The 20522-nt window shown below is 42.6% G+C and overlaps 1 protein-coding gene across 5 annotated transcripts in view; it reads right to left on the reverse strand.

The window, feature by feature from the left end:
- The window catches only part of lama1 (laminin, alpha 1), a 336199-nt gene that overhangs the window by 212368 nt on the left and 103309 nt on the right, over positions 1-20522 (reverse strand). For all 5 annotated transcript variants that reach the window (XM_069922348.1, XM_069922349.1, XM_069922347.1 and 2 more), the window contains exons 4-7: positions 15451-15693; positions 8429-8608; positions 7615-7704; positions 4506-4623 (exon numbers count right to left, since the gene is read on the reverse strand). In XM_069922348.1, the coding sequence (XP_069778449.1) occupies positions 4506-4623; positions 7615-7704; positions 8429-8608; positions 15451-15693 (631 nt within the window). The remainder of the gene's footprint in view (positions 1-4505; positions 4624-7614; positions 7705-8428; positions 8609-15450; positions 15694-20522) is intronic.

Genomic DNA, 20522 nt, shown 5'->3' on the forward strand with positions numbered 1-20522 from the left:
GAAATCCACGATGCAATGAACTTTCAATTATGTTTCCAACTGAGGATATTCGGTGGACTCTACATCAGAGCAAATTGCCCATTAAAAATTTACTTGGCCTCCTCCCACCCTATCCCAACGAACCTGTGCTCTTTCGTTACTGACCCCCTTTTAATTTTTCAGGGTGTGTATGTGTCATTGATGAGGCAATAATTTTATTTCCCATCCCTAAATGCTCTTGAGATTGTGGTGGTGGTGTTGAGGAAGGTTACCAGTCGGAATAGTTCCTGCATTTTCATTCAGTCAATACCAAAGATATAGGTGCTATTTTTAATCACTTGTTTTGCCCTAACTTTCCAAGGACTTCAGACCCTTTATATCATATCTATCTCCTAGCTGTATTTTAGGTCACTTGCATTGAGTGAACACAAGGTGTCACTGGGTTGAGGGGATTAATGTAAACAAATGCACCTGGAAGAAATTATGCAACTGGATTCATAAGGCTGTGACTATATACTGTGGGATGGTTGCTCAGATGAAGGTATTTTTAATTTTCTTTTGGAAATGTAAACATGCGGCATGCTAACAGGCCCTTTTGGCACACGAGCCCATGCCGCTCAATTACACCACAACCCTTGTATGTTTTTAAAGGGTGGGAGGAACCGGAGCACCTGGAGGAAACTCACACAGACACAGGGAGAACATACAAACTCCTTACAGACCATGCCGGATTTGAACCTGGGTCGCTGGCGCTGTACAGCATTGGGCTAACCACTACGCGAAGCGTGCCGCCCACATATGGAAGATGATGAAATTGAGGGACTGCAGGTGGGAAAGGAACTTGGACAGTTAGTTAAGCAATGAAAGTACAAGCCACATGCTGGAAGGTGGCACACATGCAGCAAGGAATCTTGCAGGAGGTACACAATAAAGAAATGATAGGGAACTGACTCCCAGACGACGGCACGGTCAGATTCCAGATGGATACCAATGAGCTTGCTGATTCACTGCTCTCTGAAATCCCTCTTCTTCCATCGCCTGCCTAATTAGTCAACTTGGCCAGAAATCAAGTCCATCAGAAACAACAATGAAAATGCTCGCATGCTGTGAACAATAATGATTTATAAATAATTTTCACTTCCTGGGGAGCACAACTGGCTACGGACAAGGAATAACTTTCCAGAAGATCAATGCCATCTTCTCTGGGTGCGATGGTTGAGTAGTAGTGGGTCAATTGTGTGTCTTAGAACCTGTTGAATTTCCTTCTGAGTTCAGATGGTACGTGACAGGCAGCTCACAAATACTGACACAAAGGCATGAAGATGCTGGAATCTGAAGCAAAAACCGATCAATCTGATGACGATACTGAGTTTACTGTTACACACATTGCGCGATGTACATTGGCACTGGAATTCTTACTTGCTACAGCCAAACAGGTAAAACCAACTACTACAAAAAACCACTGCAACAGCGTAGAATAGAATTAAAAGGAGATCATAAATACAATAAAAGAAAGATAACATTCAGTTATCCAAGTACAAAGAAGTGATTTAGAAATAGGGCAGACAATCCTTTTGTGGTGTTGGAGCAGTCCCTGATTCGTGTGACAAGGGGAGGTTCACGAGTTCGATAAGTGGCTCTAGATCCAAAACCTCGGTTACCCCTTTGCCTCCACAGATGCTGCCTGACCTGCTGAGTTTCAGCTCGCAAATGCTTGTGGTCACCTTTAAAGCCCCTGTCGATTTCACTGCAGCAGCGGCCCCACACTGAAGGCGGCCACCAAAACCCAGATTTTCCACTCTGCCCTTTTGTATTTCCCTTTCCCACTCACAGAATGGGGAATTCTGGCAATCATATCCCATTAATATCTGGCTTGCCTTGAGGCTTACTTCCCAGGGGAAAGGATTGTGCTGCAGGACAAAAGCTGTTGACAGATCAGAAAGGGATGGAACTCTCCACTCTCTTGAGCAAAGAATATTTTTATGAATCATTCACTCTTAAGGCAGCAGCAGTTTGAAAGAGAGGGACCACTGAGTGTCCAATCACATTCTTCTCCAAGCCAGACCACGAGAGAATGACAGAATTGTTCTGTCTTGTGGCATTAGTGATGGTGGATCAATTTTAAGTCAATCTTGAAATTTCACAATCTGATCATCTTTAAATTCCAAATTACTTAGTTGTCTGTATTTAACTTCACTTGCTGCCTTGGTGGATCTGAGTTTGGGGCATTTGACAAGGTCCCCCATGAGAGGCTCGTTCAAACCTTGGATTCAGAATATGGCTTGCCTGTAGAAAGCAGAGAGTAGTAGAAGACGGAAAGTATTCTGTCTGGAGATCAGTGACAAGGGATCTGTTCTGGGACCCCCTGCTCCCTCTGATTTTTTTAAATGACCTTAATGAAGAAGTGGAAGGATGGGTCAGTAAGTTTGCAGATGATACGAAGGTTGGAAGAGTTCTGGATAGTGTTGAGGGTTGTCAAAAGGATATAGAGTTGGACGGAAAGGTGGCAGATGAAGTTCAATCCGGATATGTGTGAGGTCAAATCTGAAGGCTGAGTACAGTGTTAACAGTCAGATGCTTAACAGTGTGGATGAAAATAGGGACCTTGGGGGTCCAAATCCATACATCTCGCAAAGTTGTCTGCAGGTTGATAGATAGTTAATATGGTCTATAGGATGCTGGGCTTCATAGGTCATGGGATTGAATTGAGAGGTCAGGTTGCAACTCTACAAATCTCTGAGACATTTGAAATATTGTGTTCATTCTGGTCTCCTCAATATAGGAAGGATGTGGAAGCTATGGAGAGGGTGCAGAGATTTACCAGGATGTTGCTTGGATAGGAAAATAGGGCTTATGAGGCAAGGTTAGCAGAGCTCAGACTTTTCTCTCTGGAGTGAAGAAGGATGAGAGGTGACTTCACAGAAGTCTACAAGATAATGAGAGGACAGCTACCACCTTTTTCCCAGGGCAAGGATAGCAAACACCAGAGGACATGCTAACAAAGTGAAGGGAGGAAAATTTTGAGGAGAAATCAAGGGAAGCTTTACTTTTTTTACACAGAATACCTTACCAGAGATGGTGGTGGATGCAGAAACATTAGGGGCATTTTAGAGACCCTTAGACAGATGCATGAAAGAAATATAGAAGGTTACGAGGTAAGAAGAGTTTCGTTTAATTTTGGTAGTAATGTAAAGGTCAGAACAGCATCAAAGGCCGAAGGGTCTGCACTGTGCTGTGGTGTTCTATGAGATCTTGTATGCAGGGATTTGGATAATGTTACAACTACCCTACCATATTGCAACAGTGTTTCCCATTTCCTGCATTTTTCCAAATTTCCCTTTGGTGCTGACAGAAGTTAAACAAGCACTTGTAGTGATTTTAAGAAATCACTTGAGAATATCTCTTTCAAAAATGGTTCTCGTGGTTATTTTTCAAAAATCAAGAAATCTAAAATAAAACAGAAAATGCAAAATACGCTTGCCAGTTCTTCAACCTGAACCTTTATTTCTGCTTCTCTCACCATGAATACTGCCTCCAGTAGTTTCTGGTTTTATTTTAAATTTTCCTTGTTGAGCTTGGCACTTATTCTAAATGTACACCCTTGCACAAAACAGTGGAGAGGTCCTATCCCTATCTGATCTTCTTCTGCCCTGTAGAACAACCCCTGTTCCTGAAGAGTATCACTTGCTGAGTATTTCCAGTAGTTTCTGGTTTTATTTTAAATTTTCCTTGTTGAGCTTGGCACTTATTCTAAATGTACACCCTTGCACAAAACAGTGAAGAGGTCCTATCCCTATCTGATCTTCTTCTGTCCTGTAGAACAACCCCTGTCCCTGAAGAGTAAGGCTCAAGGCACGTCAGATCTTGGGGCTTGGGCTCCATTCCAATAAGCCAAAGGAGAACTATCAGCAACTGGCAGCTCATTGTTGAGCTGGTGTAAATAATGTTAACAGCAACTGCCATGTGAATGACAAAAAGGTTCCATGCCAATGGAAAAAGGGAGAAGTTGCTCAGTCAGTTTAGGAGACAACTAGAAGGAAGAGATCAGTGAATTGGGTTAGCACGCCTGCTCCACCCCCTGGACAGTGTGGGGAATGAACCCAGGACCTTGGCGTTATTAGCATCACGCTCTGACTAGCCGTGCTAACCGTCCGCCTGGCTCCACCTCTTGGGGGAAATCACACACAATACCTTCAAGGAAGAAGGAGAGGTAGGTGAAGCAGACAGTGAAGGAGGTTGAAAAAGAGGAAAAAGGAGAAATAGAAGGTGAAAAATAAGAATGTAAACAAGTTGCAGGAGGTGAAGGTGGAGGAGAAATAGGTGAAGGATATTCCTATGACTTGGGACCTGAAAATGGAATTAGTGCCAGGGCCAACCAATAGTGCATCAGCCTGGATCCTGACTAAACTTCCCACTAGTATTGTGGACTTAATACCTCAACTTGCAGGATGATTGTCTGCAGCCTGTGCAAAGGATGCCGCATTCCTAGGCCCTCCATCTAACCCACCTGCAAATTACCAACTTACTCTCGCACATGTTGTCCGAGGCAAAGGTTCCAGACCGCCACGGTTTCTGATGGTAACCCCGGCAACACTCACTGCAGCTCTCCCCGCAGGTATTGTGCTCACACTGACATTGTAATCTCTGAAATAAAAAACGTACGCATTTTAACCTCAACACTTGTAGATTGTGGAAAGATGTGCAATAGAGATCTCAACCCCCAAAGGTTGCTGGACATGCGGCGGTATTTCCCCCCCGTCATCAGGCACCATTTCCTTCTTGGGCTCTGAAGTTAAATTATAAGTCCAGATTTCAGAAATCCAAATGCAGTAATTTCATTCCAATTAACTGACGTCAAACTTCAGCTGCATACAGATCAATGAATCAACAGTGCTGGACTTGACAACGGTTGGGGCCAGCACATGTTTCTACTTTGCCTGCCCTTGACTGACACAGTGGATAAATAAACCCACATCACCTTATGTTTATTCAGGCCAGAAGGCAAAGCTAAATTGGCTATTTCAGGCAAAAATCAGGAGGAACTACAATCGAATGGAGCAATTGGTCACTTCTATGACTAAATTTAGAGAAATTTGGATTTTTCAAAATGCTCCAAATATTTAAAAGGAACTTTGAAAGTGAATGCGTATAATTCTTTAAATTATGATCTGGCTTGGACCTTTGAGGGGTTTCTTCGATTCTCAGATTTCACATTACAACATGTGGTGAGAGTTGGCGCAACTAAATTCATTCCAGGTTGAGAGGCATTCCTGGAAACTAAGAAAGCCAATTCATTTTTTCTTTCCCTTGGTGTTGCAACGGTTACCAGAATTTTTTTATATTTGAGCAAACCCTAGATAGATACTGTTATTAATTAAAAGGTCTAAATATATTCTATTTTGTACAATGAGCAACTCCAGTCAGCATTTAGTCTTCATAATAAAACATCTTGCCTAAAAGAGCTTCTGACCAAATACAGCTTCTACTAATCAGAATATTGCATCACTGTCCTCAATCAAAACACCTACTGCTCGTAATTTCAATCTTTAACCCTTTGGACCCTGGATAATTTTAACCGTTCATAATTCGTACTCCAGACTGAGTCCATAGGTAAACTACAGTACGAACACCAATACGAACCAGCTGATGGTTGGGTATAAAGCCAGTCCCGGAAATAGGGACATAGAGTATATATGCTTGTTGGAAGTTCCTGAAAACTGGGAATTGGTAGTCCAGGAAAACGGGCACGGAGTCCAAAGGGTTAATAGTGACAACCTTAAAAATATAATCTGCAGCTAATTGCTTTTGTTATAATCTTTTATCATGTGATTTTTTTTCTGAATACTTGTTTAATTAGGAGAGGGGATGGCAGAAGCTATGAATGATCCCAATAGTGAATATGGGACAATCAATAACAAGGTGTGATGATTTAACCATAACCATATAACCATTTACGGAGCGGAATTTGATCATGTTTATTTCAGATTTAATTAGCACCTGAGCTATTTGCAATAAATTAAACTAAATAACAACAACTTGCATTTATAAAAAACCTTTGACATGGTAAAAGACCCTGTGGCGAGTGAGCAACTCAAATTATCAATAAGGTTAACAGAGCTACTGCCTTTCTCTTTGGGGCAACAATAGATGAGAGGTGCCTTAATATAAGATTATGGGGGGGGGGGGGGTGCTTAGATAGGGTAGACAGCCAGCACTTTTTTCCTGGGGAGACAACAGCAAATGCCTGAGGAGATCTGTTTAAGGTAAGTGGTGGAAAGCTTACATCACATTTTTTTTATTCCAAGAGTGGTGGGTGCCTGGAATGCATTGCTGGGAGTGGTGGTAGAGACAGGTAGATGGGTTCATGGATCTTAAAAAAAATAGAGGGTTATGGTGTGAGGTAGGTTTTAAAAAACTTACAGAGTAGGTTTACATATTCACATTGTTAGCTGAGATGCCTGTTCTAAAATGCACCAAAAATTTTTATAAAATAGGAAATATTATAAATTTAAAGCAAGTCTTAAAGAAGCAATTATGAGTGGGGACAGGGGTTCATTGGGATCTCTTCTGGGGAAGGTCTGACCTGTACGAAAAGGACAGGCTACACCTGTTCAGGAGTGGGACCAATATCCTGGTGGGTAGGTTCACTAGAGCTGTTGGGGAGGGTTTAAAATAGTTTGGCAGGAGGGTGAGAATCAGAATGTGAGTGTAGAAATTAGGGTAGAAGTGTTGGATGGAGTTCAATCTGGAAAAGTGTGAGGTAATGCATTTTGGAAGGACAAACCAGAAGGTTGAGTACAGGGTTAAAGGTTGGTTACTTAAGAGTATGATCAACAGAGGGACCTTGGTGTGCAAATCCACACATTCCTCAAGGTTGCTGTACAAGTTGATAGGTTAGTTAAGAAGGCCTACGGGATGCTGGGAGTCATTAAGAGGGGGAATTGAATTCAGGAGTAGAGAGGGCATGTTGCAACTCTACAAATTTGGTAAAATCACCCTTAGGGTATTGTGTTCAGTTCTGGTCACCTCATTAAAGGAAGAATGTGGAAGCTATGGAGAGGGTGCAGAGGAGATTTACCAGGATGTTGCCTGGATTTGGAAACAAGTTAGCAAGGTTAACTGAGCTGGAACTTTTCTCTTTGGATCATAGAAGGAAAAGAGAAAACGATAGAGGTCTACAAGATTATGAGGCATAGATAGGGTGGAGAGCCAGCACCCGTTTCCTAGGGTAGGATCAGCAAACACCAGAGGACATGTGTTCAAAATTCAGGGAGAGAAGTTTAGAGGAGACAAGAGTTGTGGGTGTCTCAATGTCTTTCCACAGATGGTGGTAGAAGCTGAATCACTGGGGACATTTAAGAGCCTCTTAAACAGACACATGGATGGAAGAAAAATTGAGGGTTATGGGGTAGAGAGGATTTAATACATTTTCTTTTTGGAAGGAATATTTGGGTTGGCACAACACTGAGAGCCAAAGGGCGTGTACTGTGCTGTATTGTTCTATCAAAGGCATGTGCCCTAAATGGGCACCCATTTTCCACAAATATCATCAGTTTGTTAAGCTGTGGCCATTTCTTGCAACTGTACAATGTTACACATACACCAATATTCCTATGAGGATATTCTGGTACGAACCATTTGTTTCTCATCCCATGGACAGCTGCGAGCATGGCCGTAACAGATACACATGCCTCCTACTGAGATGTCCTTGATGGAGTAGTAGTACTGCATAAGAAAATAAACCAAGCATAAATTGAAACCTGCTGGAATTTAGGACGACTCACCCTGTGGAGTTCCTGAATTTACAGTGTGCAAACATCAGTGTTACATTACTGTATATAATGGAGTCAATTGAAAGTTAGTTTCTGAAAAAAATGTTTGTGATAATAAAAATATCTAACATTTAACAAATTCACAGTCTCATTATTTTTTTCCCGACTTGCAATGGATTCCCACATCCCCTCATGACAATGGAAAAAAGGCCATTCACCCAAGCTCACAGTGCAATTCCATTCTCCCTACATTTCTGTCAAGTCACCTCAGCATAATAGGCAATTTATAATGACCAATCAATCCAGAGCAGGACCTCTGGGAGATGAGGGAAGAGACCAGAGCACCTGGTTACAGGGAGAACTTTCAAACACCACACAGACGCAGTGACTGAACCTTGATCATTGATGCTGGGAGGCAGCAACTCCACCAGCTGCACCCAGATTAAAAGTAAAAGAGGGAATGTCAACATTTTTGCTTTAAGATGCAAAATAGAATCTAAAGTTTCAAATAGACAGAAGGATTTCAGGCAATTTCTACAATGTTTTTTAACCGAGTAAGGGAAAAGAAAGTAATCTCCCATGCAAGAGTTTTTTAAAAATTGCATTTTCTTTGTTCATACGATGAAACATCCTATTTTCCTGTCAACGCAAGCCTTCGATGGTTCAGTTTTCCTTACCCTACGAGTGACAATGGGGTCAACCTCCCTTGGGTCATGGTATCCAAGAGTCATGAGATCGGCATTGAGTGTTCTAATGCGCTGAAGGAGGAGGCGAATATAGCGAGCGGAGGTGAACTTCAACAAAGTCGGGGAAGGGTCATCAGCACTGGGCCTGCCGTTGATCAGCGAGGTATGAATCTTCACAGGGAGAAAAGTATTCTGAGTGAGGCTTTGGAAATACACAGTATAAACATATATATAAGCAATAACTCTGGAATTATGATAATTTCTCTTTATCTGAACAGTATCCACAGATTTTCCCTTTCTAAAAAAAAATTAGCAACCAAGTGCTAAAGCAGCTTTAAAAATCACTAATTGAAAGCAGTTAACGAGGTAGCATGAACCTCACATTTTAGAATACTGATCATAGTAGGAGAGAACTCTCCTACAGACCTAAAACAATAATATTAGACCATGCACTGCCACACCCCACAACTCCCATTCGTGCATTCAGGTGCCTTGCCATTCAGTGTGGGCGATCACGTCTCTCCATCCGTCACGACCTCTGACCCTCCAAGTTGTAGCTGTTGCCTCCCTGCTGCCTTCTTCAGTTGCAGAATCCATACTGGACGGGTAACCCTGACCATTGATCAGCAGATTCATCTGCCCAGCGTTTTTAATTTTACAACCATATATGCCAATTCGTCGAATCTGCTTGTAAAAACCATCCACTGTTTGCACTCCATTGCTTACATGACCCTGATTGGGAGGATAAACAGGGACTACATCTTGCCCAAAGGTGACCTGTAGGTTATTGGACAGGAGCGCCTTATGCTGATCAATTGTGCAGCCCTGACACCGAAGCTCCCCTTCCACCAGTCTCTAAATGCTCCAATGAAGGAAGTAGCTCCTTGGCATCATTTCTACCTGGACCTCTTAAACCAATGCCCCTGAATTGAATCAACCTACTCCATTTTAACATTAATATCCCAGTATTTCCAAAGAGAAAGCAGTAAATACTGAGAATATTCAGCAGGTCAGATGGCATGTCTAAAGACAGAAAGCAAGCTGACACTTCAGGCCAACAACACTGGAAACAAAGATTTTGCTTCCTGAAAATTTTTAGATTTACTTTATGGATTTCTCATGAAAATTATCTTAATGCTTTCTTATCATGTTTTTCTTACATCTAACATACTTTTGTGATTTCCTGTCATATTTTAAGTTTACTTCAAGCATACTGTTACAAGTCCAGAGGACTCCAAAAACCAGCAGCAATAGAAATTCACCAAGACAAATGGTTACTTAAACAAAAGTTACTTTTAATTTCCTTTAAACATGAAAACAAGATCAAACTTCAACTTATTAATATTAACTTAACTTAACCCCTTTCTAATTCTAAGAACACGTGTATGTAATGTGTATATGTTCAGGAAAGTCCTTTGATTCGCAATCCAATCATTCACTTCTCACACCTCCAACTTCACTGGTATCAGGAAATTCTATACTGTGCACAGAATTTAACATTTATGAACTTTCACCAGGCTCTGGTGCCTAAAGTTAAATGGTGACCGCTCAGGAAGGTTCTTGTTGGTTCCAGAGAGATTTGTTAAATCGTTGGACACACAAAAACTGATTTCCTCCGATCTGCCACTTCCATGTCTTGCTGAAGAAACTTGCCCCATCATAGGTTTTCCAAATGATAACCTCTTCTTCCAGGTCACCACAGATTTCCTCCTGTTTCCCTTATGTCAGGAGAAACAGCCATTTCCTCTTGTAAGGACAACAAGGGTTTTCAACAGGATGAACTCAGAATCACAGCCTCCGAAAGCTACTACAGAACTGTCTTCATCTCCCCGTCACCCTCTCTCAAAAGAATCACTTTTTTTTTCTCTCTGTTTGCAAAACCACATGATCCCTCTTAGAACAACTGCTGGCACCAGAAACATTCTGAGCCTGGCCATCTATTGCTTTAAAAACAATAGTCCATTTATTCCACAACTCTCTTCAAAGTTTCTGTAAAGTCACTACGGACATGAAGTTTCTGTTTATGCATAGCTCTTGCATTTCAAATGAGATGTCCTTTGTGAAATGTTAATGTCTGTTTGTGAAGTGACCTACATTAAACCCCCACAATCTATCTCATTTAAAGACATATTTATATATAAAATATGATATACCTTGTAACAATACAAAACCATGAAATGCAACATGTTATTGAAAATTAATTTTCTGAATTCACCCTTGGGATTTCTTCCCTGCTGATCTTCGTGCAATCAGTGACGAACATGGTGAAAGGTTTCACCAGGACATTTCAACCATGGAAAAGTGGTATCAGAGCAACTGGAGTCCATCAATCCTGGCCGACTATTGTTGGACACGGACACAAGGGGCATCAGATGAAACAAAAATCAGCGGCAAAACGTTTTTAGGTCAGGTGAACTAACGCAATACATTAGCATTATTATGCGATTAAACATGCTGAATTCAATAAAGGTTAATTTAACGTATCAGCAAATCTGAAATTATTTTTGAGTTCAACTTGAAGTTGACTATCAAACTCCCCAATTTATTTTTTCAGCAAGCGTATCTTTAGAAAAAAAAATTGTTGTCCAGTGTAACCTTTTATGAAAACTAAGAGAAGTTCGCACATCTGATGTTACTTCACTGTTAAAATCGCAGGTCCAGTCCACATCCCTTCTCTATTCTAGTGCTTATAATGATCAGAATTATATATAGTTTGATTAAAAATAAATTCAACAGACCCTGAAAAGACTGCATGACAGCCAAGAGGTGCAACTAGCTTCCAGCTTAAAGAATTCAATACGTAAGCAGTTCTCCAACTTCTTGAGACATTAGACACTAGATAGCAGTTCTCCCCATCCCCACAGTGGATCAATTTCCAAAGCTGTTCGAGCCACAAAGTTCACTGCTTTGATTTCAGCTCAGGGTGATGATAACTAATCTCTGGATAGGGAAAGACCATAAGACTCAGGAACAGTATTAGAGGCCATTCAGCCCAATGAGTCTTCTCTGCCATTCATAGCATAGTTAAAGTATTTTTTCCTTTCAATCCCATTTTCCTGCCTTCTCCCTGTAACCTTTGACACCCTTACTAATCAACCTCCACTTTAAATATTCCCAAGGACTTGGCATCCACAGGAGCCTGTAGCAACAAGACCCACAAATTTATCGTCCTCTGGCTGAAGAAATCTCATCTTTGTTTTAAATGCTCACCTTTTTTATTCTGAGGCTGTGCGCCCTGTCCTACACTCTCCCACGACTGGAAAAATCTCCACATCCATTTTATCCAGCCCTTTCCATATTTCATATTCTTCCATTCAGACCCTCTCATCCTTCTAAACTCCAGCAAGTGCAGGCCCAGAACCATTAAACCTTCCTTATATGTTCACCCCCTCATCCCTGGGATCATTCTTGTAAACCTCCTCTAGACCCTTTCCAATGCCGACACATCCTTCCGTATATGCAGGGCTCAAAAACTGCTTACAATACTCCAATTATGGTCCAACCAATGTCCTGTAAAGCCTCAGCATTGCATCTTTGCCTTTATATTTTTGGACTCCTGAAATTAATGTTAACACTGCATTTGCCTTCATTATTACAGATTCAACCTGTTAGTTAACTTTTAGGTAATCTTGCACTAGGTCTCCCAAGGTCCCTTTGAACCACTTTCTGAATTCTCTCCCCATTTAGAAAATAGACTACTTTTTAAATTCTTTCATCCAAAGTGCATGACCATACATTTCCCTACTGCCACTTTGCCCATTCTTCCAGCCTGTCCAAGTCCCTCTAATTCCTCCAACACCCCACCCCCCTCCACTTATCTTCCTGTTATCCATCAACTTGGCCACAAAACCATTCAGCGTGAAAAATAGTGGAATCAACTCCTGCGGAACTTCACTAGCCACCGACAGCCACAGCCAGAAAAGCCCCCGTTATTCCCACCCTTCACCCTCTGGCAGTCAGTCAATGTGCCACCACCAGTTTGGAGCCTATGGGCTAGAGTAGGGAAAATTCAGGATGTCTCCATTTGACTTGTATCCATGATCCCTCCTGGAAAATCGAACAACTTTGAAAAAATATGAATTGTGGAGTTTCTCCAGGTATCCTGCCATAATGTTGATGGCTGGCTTTTACATGTGGAATCTGGGATTAAAGTTTCAACAGGAGGTTGGCAGACCTCTTCGGAAATTATATCCAGATTTGTGTTTTCCTGTTTTCTGGTTTTATTAAGAATAAAGCTCAAATTGAACTGGTGGAAATGGGAAGACGATGGGATAAAAGCAGGGGTTGGTAAGACTGGATAGCTCTTCTTCAGGTGATAGCTTCAATGGGCCAAAGAGACTGAGCTAATTTCCTATGATTCTAAGGCACACACCTTCAGGCAAATAAATTCGGAACAGAAATAACCGGTGTGTGGAATGTTTAACCACATTTAATTTTCATTATAATTAGTGAATGGAATCAAACGCATCTCTTTGTTAAGTAAATTTAAAGCAAGTTCCCATCATTAACTGGTAGGTGATTTAGACACTTTTTTGATATTATTTACTTGTCAGCTACTCTATGTAAATTTTTAGGTCATACTATGGAATTTTGGAAAATTATTTGACTACGTGTCAAGCTGGAAAAGCAGTCTCAATTCAAATTAAAGACAGTAGAATCTCATTCAGATCCACTGGTAATTTTAATAAAGCATTGCATTATGTGTCTGCTTTTCAGACAAATGAGAAACAAAATGAATAGCCTCAGCTAAACAAGGAACAATCTGCTGGGAACACAGACAATACATTGTTTAATTGCACATCCAAACTAACAATGCCAAAAAAATTTATCTCCTCAGAACTCCAGCTATGTTTAGCCCTTAAGTTAATATTGCTGCTTTTGTGGAGTTAAGTTAAGCATATTCCAATTCTCTTGGGCAGAGAAATTAAAATATGAATCATAATTTTGATGAAGGGCAAAGGGGTATGTTAAAAGCTTAATCATATTCTCAAAAATGAAGCCAGATATTTTGGCATGCAGACATTAAAGTGAACTGACCAACTTCCTATTCATTCCAGTTGGATCATGCGAGGGAGGTGGCAAATTGCTGCGAGGCACAGATCTTTTGGGAAGAAGCTGTTGTAGAATCAGCTCTCAGGACACCCTGTGAGGAGGTAAAAACACAGAAATGCTGGAGGAGCTCAGCCGGTCTCACAGCACCCACAGGAGGTAAAAGATATATATAAAACTAGTGTTTCAGGCCTAAGCCCTTCTTCAAGGTACAGGGTAAGGGGGTATCCACAGTGGGGTAGTTCCTGATTAGTCCCAGAAGGAGGTCCTGTCCAACAAGGCTAGCATACCCTTTGAAAAGTGACTCCTTTGGGCCCTAGCCTGGTGCTATTCCTCTTCTCAATGAGTTAGTCCATCAGAAAATTAACTCAGTTAAGCTGCAGAGGTTAAATGACAGTCATAAATGCATCAGGACTTGACCTGCACAGGCAAGAGAAAAAGACCCCACTGGTTTTGAGAAGCGAGCTTACGTCCTGCTTCACAGCAATAGTTATATTAAGTGTTCAATGACTCCTGTGAAGGTTAATAACAATTCTTTTTCAAAAGGTTTGCTTCCTGTAAGAAAACTGGGGATTATGAGACAAGTTCAAGATAATTTCAGATTTGCTGTATCACATAGGAAGTTGGAAAAACATAAATTAACTTTCAGTGAATTTGACATGTTTCATTGCAAAATGTACCTCTGAGCCAAGCTCTCAGGTTGACTCCACATATTACACAACAAATGTGAGGAGCCCAGGGTTTGCCTTGGTCACTAATTTTACATCCGAAGTAAAGCTCATTGGCTTTCTTAATGAGTGCAGTCATGTTGTGTCTTTGGGCCTTAAGCATATTCTCGCCACAAATGTAACAGAATGTATCATAGCTGTTGCAACATTGAAGAGACATTTCTGCTGTATTGAATCTTCCTGGAAAAAAACTGTGCATCAACATTATCTAATGCACAGCATCTGTATATGTGAGGTGCTTTTATAACCTGTCTGCATTTATCCTGACTAAGCTTGTCCAGTCCAAAGAAAACACTTGCATAGCACCAGGCATGCTTAGATTGACCAAAATAGCTTGCTTTGTGGGCCACATACAAGTAGACTTAAAATAAGTTATATCTAAAAAATAGTATGTGATAGGAAAGGTTTAAGGTGATTTTTGTGACCAGCCCAAAATCCATAAAATAAACCCTATAAGTATTCAGGAAGTAAAATCTTCAGTGTCCAGAGTAACCTTTGTGATTTTAATTAACTGCTCAACTCATTTCCACCGAGTGTTTAGGATTCATAAATGCCCACCGTAGCTTTCTTTCAATACCATATATTTCTTTGAGGCTCAAAAAAGTGTAGAATTCATGAACTAGGACAACACACTATTCACGAATGGCTAAATAAATTCAGCAAGTAATTTATGGTCAGTCTGACCTGACTGCAGTTTCTGCTCTGCAGTTTGCTACTTCTTTGTTCTCACTCTAACTATTCCCATTCACTCACTGGGCAGATAATCTAGATTACACCTCATCCCCATGGTCACCCCAGTTTTATCCTATCCCCGTTTCCCACCCTCCCTGTAGCTTCACGAGCCTCTTTTGCCTCCTTCCGCATCCTGACGAAGGAAGCTCAACCTGAAAGGGAGACACTATTTCTCTTCTCACACACGCGGACTGACCCGCTGGGTATTTCTCACACTTATTGCTTTTATTATACACTCTCAGTATGTGGTGTTTATTTTTTTTTAATTTTAAACTGGAAGTGGAGGTCGGCTTGCATTGAAATCCACTCCTGAAAAGCAGTGCACTTTTCCCAAGCTGTGCACTCCCTCAGCAGTCAAAAGCATGATTGCCTTTGTGAAGATCATCCAGCGTTTGCTACACAGTGAGCTGGAGTGCGCCTGTTCATCTGCCCTGTTCCATCTGCTGATGGGTGACGTAGCAAAACCTCATCCATTCTGTTATCTTCCACTGAAGATTTATTTACCTCTCCATGTTCCAGCGGGACAAGCCTGGAATAATAAGATGTGCAGATCACTTCGTCATCTCTCTTGTAGGTTGGCGGCCCTATTCGAGGTATGATGTTGTAGCGGGTCAAGCACTCGGTGTCACTCGTGGCATAATACTGCCATGGTTCAAACTTGACGCCATCGATTGAGCGCTCCAATACCCAGTTGCCAGGACGTGGAGAATTTGCCGCTTTAATGATAATGTAGGCGACTTGAAATACCTAAACAAGAAAAAGAAGTTCAAATCAAACCTGTAAAGTAAGTGGGTAAGCCATTTAGGATGAGAAGAAGGGCGAAGCCGTTTAAGACTGGGGTGGAGGGTGGGGGGGGGGAGCCAGTTAGGTTTGAAAAGAAGGTGGTGAAAGCCATTTAGGGCTGAGGAGAACAGGGTGAAACCATTTGGGTCTGAGGGGAAAGGAGGGGCAATTGGGACTGAGGAAAAGACAGAGGGGCCATTCACTCGGTGAACTTGTGGAATGCCCTATCAGAGGAAATTGTTGGAAGACAGTTCATAAGATGTATTCAAAACAGAGTTGGATGTGGCCTGCACAGCTGAAGGAATGAACATGCCCTCAGGTTATATGATCAGCTATAATTTCATTGAATGGTAGTACAGGTTCGAAGGGCTGAATGACCTTCTCCTGCATCTATTTTCAATGTTCCATGTTGTTGCTTGTGTTTATAAATATCTTGAAAATATCTGGTTGTTAGTGTGATTTTTGTTTTGCAATTAACTCATTTTACAACAAATGCACAGAGCATCAAATTCCGATTATCATTTGCTGACCTTACCTGGAATGTGTATAATTTAATTGATTATGCTTTACCGAAAAAGATATAAATAAAAGTATCAACAATTTAGGCAGCTCTGAAGGGACTCTCTTCTGCTTCTCCTTCTCACAGACTGTAAGGGGCGCCATGCGACACTAATGGCGACCCTTGGTCTGCCTTACCGCAGGCAATTTCATTTAATATTACATGTTCTGTTGCATTACATGACAAAAAGGGACCTTGAACCTTCAGCATTTGTGCCAGATTTCTCAATTTGTTTCGGGTCAGCAGCATCTGCTCTATTTTGGAAAATAAAGGAAGACCAATTCACAACGTGGCACCTTTTACATCCTTTGGATGAATCTCAAAGCCCTTCAGAGCAAAGGAAAATCCAGTGTCCATGGCAATCAATTTACACACAGCATGGTTCTAGAAACACAACCTGACGATGAACATATACCATATAAACTTGTGTAAAAGTTGAATTTTGTAGGCTATATTTAAATGTTAAGTTTATAGGGTCAATTAATATACAGATACTACTTTTGAGAGACTGAAATTCACTCAAGAATCCAAAATAACATCAGTAGCAGAAATCCAAATGATCTCTAAACAAATAAAGAACAAAAACACAATGAATTAAATAAATCATAAAAGAGTCTGCACAACAAAACACACGTCCTACCACGGCAGAGATTGGGACCGCTGTAAGTATCTGCATTGTTGGAGGCATTGAGAGTTCAGATCGGTGGGTGGCCGAGGCATGGGTGTGTGTTTGAGACATCAGGAGCTCTGAAGGCTCAGGTCAGGGTGAGAATCTGCCTGTGAGGCATCGGAAGCTCCAATGGGCAGGTAGCCGGGGCTGAAGTGTGAGTTCATTATCAAGGCGTCGGTAGCCGGGGCTGAAGCGTGAGTTCATTATCAAGGCATTGGGAACGATGGCCTGAGGTCGGCCGAGGCCGAAGGGAAAGACTAGGGTCAACTTTGCATGAGATGTATGGGAACCTCCAGATTTTTTAGCCAAAAATTGGGGGTCAACTTTCACGAGATCGACTTTTACAGAAGTATATATTCCAAAAATACACTGTTAAAATTCATATTTTTAAATGGGCATTTAAAAAGTTTTTTTATACAAATCTGTCGGGAGAGATGACCACCCATGTCTCTCTCCTACGCCGTCACGCTATTTTTCAGGCAATTTAAAGGAACTGTAGCTTTTAGTGACTTGAAATCATGTTGTGAATGCTCTGGTGGAAGTAGTGGCGGCAGGGTCCAAGGAAGGAGGTGCTCCTGAGCCATCTTCATGAACCACAGCAATTTTCTGGTGAAGGGACACAAAAATACTGGAGAGTGAGTTGCAGGTTTGGATCCAGCGACATTGAATGAATGGTAGGATGCTTTCAGATTGAAACAGCTCACTTAGAAGAATGAGAGAGGATCATATGGAAACATCTAAAATTGTGAAAGAGATAGGAAGTAAAGGTTGGAAAGTTAGAGAGATATATGGATGGGAGAATGGAGGGTCATGGACAGGGTGCAGGTAGGTGGGACTAGAGGAGAGTACTTGGTTTGGTGCGGACTAGAAGGGCCAAGATGGCCTGTTTCCGTGCTCTAATTGCTCTATGGTTAAGTCTAAAGTTTATTTCTCCAGCTTCAATTCCTCTTGATACTGTAACAAAACAGGAGGACTGTAAAGAGTGAAACACAGAAGCCTGCAGATGCTGTGATTGTAGTAAAAACACACCAAAATGCTGGAGGAATTCATCCGGTCTTTTCAGCATCTATAGGAGACAAAGATCTATTGCTGATGTTTCAGGCCTGAGCCCTTCTTCAAGGAATACGAAGAATGAGCCAGAATTTGGAAATCTCAGAATTCAGACAATCCTGGCTGGGGGAGGAATCCAGACCAACAAAAGGTGCTAATTGGATATGATAAGGGACGAGGTAAGAATTTATTATGTTTGTGCCAAAAGGAGACAGGGTAGGGAGGGAAGAATCTGGGGGAAGATGACAGGAGAAGTGAGGGGGTTGGAAAAGTCAATATCAATGCCATCCGGTTAGAGGATGCCCAATCGGAAGATGAGATGTTGTTCCTCCAGTTTGCGGATGTTCTAAGTCTGGCAGTGCATAAGACCATGGATGGACATGTCAGCAAGGGAATGGGATGGGGAATTTAAATGGAGCTCCACGCTATTGCGGAGGACAGATGTGCTCAGCAAGGCAATCTCCCAGTCTGCGTCCAGTCTCTCCGATGTAGAGGAAACCTCAAAGGCAGCACTGGATGACCCCTGAATATTCACAAGTGAAATGATGCTTCCCCTGGAAGGACTATTTGGGATCCCAAATGGTGGGGAGGGAGGGAGTGAGGGCACAAGTGGAGATCTTCTGCCGTCACAGGGTTAGGTCCCAAGGGGACGAATGGTGAGGAGGGAGGAATGCACAAAGGAGTCACAGAGGGAGGGATCCCTGCAGAGGGCAGAGAGGGGAGGTGAGGGGAATGTGTGTGTAGTGGCGGGATCACGTAGTAGGTGGTAGAAATGGTGGAGGATTATGGGGTTGTAGGCGAGGACAAGAGGAATGTTGCTCATGGAGGCAGAGGGGGCCAAGACAGATGTGTGGGTATGGGTGCGCGCAGAGTTGATGGTGGCAGAGGGAAAACCACATTGTTTAAAGAAGGAGGACATCTCTGGTGATCTGACATGGAAGTTCTCATCCTGGGTGCAGATGCAACAGAGATGGAGGAATTGAGAGAATGGAATGGAATCCTTGCAGGGGACAGGGTGGGAAGAGGAGTGGTCGAGGTAAATGAGGGAGTTTGTAGGTTTGTAGAAAGAGCACTCATGGACATCCTGCTTTATTTCCTGCTCTGTCTGTAGTAGATTATCAGTGTAGTTCCTATCGAGGGACGGTCTGCGGTTGAGTTTCATTTCTTTAACGTTCTTATGTATTAAATTTAAAGATGAAGCACTGCAGCAGATCGTTCCAGCCCATGAGCTCACGCTGCCCATCTACACCCATGTGGCCAGTTAACCTCCGTTCAGGAGGAAACAGGGGCACCCGCAGGAAACACACGTGGTCACAGGGAGAACGTACAAACTCCTTACAGACAGTGGTGGATTCGAACCCGGGTCACTGCTGCTGTAATCGCATTATGCTAACTGTGCCGCCCTGTTTGGACTTTGCGCACAACTTTCCAGATGTGATCCATTCGAGGTGCCCAATAAGCCATTCTTTCTTTGGCTTGGCTTCGCGGACGAAGATTTATGGAGGGGGTAAAAAGTCCACGTCAGCTGCAGGCTCGTTTGTGGCTGACAAGTCCGATGCGGGACAGGCAGACACGATTGCAGCGGTTGCAGGGGAAAATTGGTTGGTTGGGGTTGGGTGTTGGGTTTTTCCTCCTTTGCCTTTTGTCAGTGAGGTGGGCTCTGCGGTCTTCTTCAAAGGAGGTTGCTGCCCGCCAAACTGTGAGGCGCCAAGATGCACGGTTTGAGGCGTTATCAGCCCACTGGCGGTGGTCAATGTGGCAGGCACCAAGAGATTTCTTTAGGCAGTCCTTGTACCTTTTCTTTGGTGCACCTCTGTCACGGTGGCCAGTGGAGAGCTCGCCATATAACACGATCTTGGGAAGGCGATGGTCCTCCATTCTGGAGACGTGACCCATCCAGCGCAGCTGGATATTCAGCAGCGTGGACTCGATGCTGTCGACCTCTGCCATCTCGAGTACTTCGACGTTAGGGATGTAAGCGCTCCAATGGATGTTGAGGATGGAGCGGAGACAACGCTGGTGGAAGCGTTCTAGGAGCCGTAGGTGGTGCCGGTAGAGGACCCATGATTCGGAGCCGAACAGGAGTGTGGGTATGACAACGGCTCTGTATACGCTTATCTTTGTGAGGTTTTTCAGTTGGTTGTTTTTCCAGACTCTTTTGTGTAGTCTTCCAAAGGCGCTATTTGCCTTGGCGAGTCTGTTGTCTATCTCATTGTCGATCCTTGCATCTGGTGAAATGGTGCAGCCGAGATAGGTAAACTGGTTGACCGTTTTGAGTTTTGTGTGCCCGATGGAGATGTGGGGGTGCTGGTAGTCATGGTGGGGAGCTGGCTGATGGAGGACCTCAGTTTTCTTCAGGCTGACTTCCAGGCCAAACATTTTGGCAGTTTCCGCAAAGCAGGACGTCAAGCGCTGAAGAGCTGGCTCTGAATGGGCAACTAAAGTGGCATCGTCTGCAAAGAGTAGTTCACGGACAAGTTTCTCTTGTGTCTTGGTGTGAGCTTGCAGGCGCCT

Source organism: Narcine bancroftii, chromosome 2, assembly GCF_036971445.1.
Source record: "Narcine bancroftii isolate sNarBan1 chromosome 2, sNarBan1.hap1, whole genome shotgun sequence".
In the NCBI taxonomy this organism is placed as follows: Eukaryota; Metazoa; Chordata; class Chondrichthyes; order Torpediniformes; family Narcinidae; genus Narcine; species Narcine bancroftii.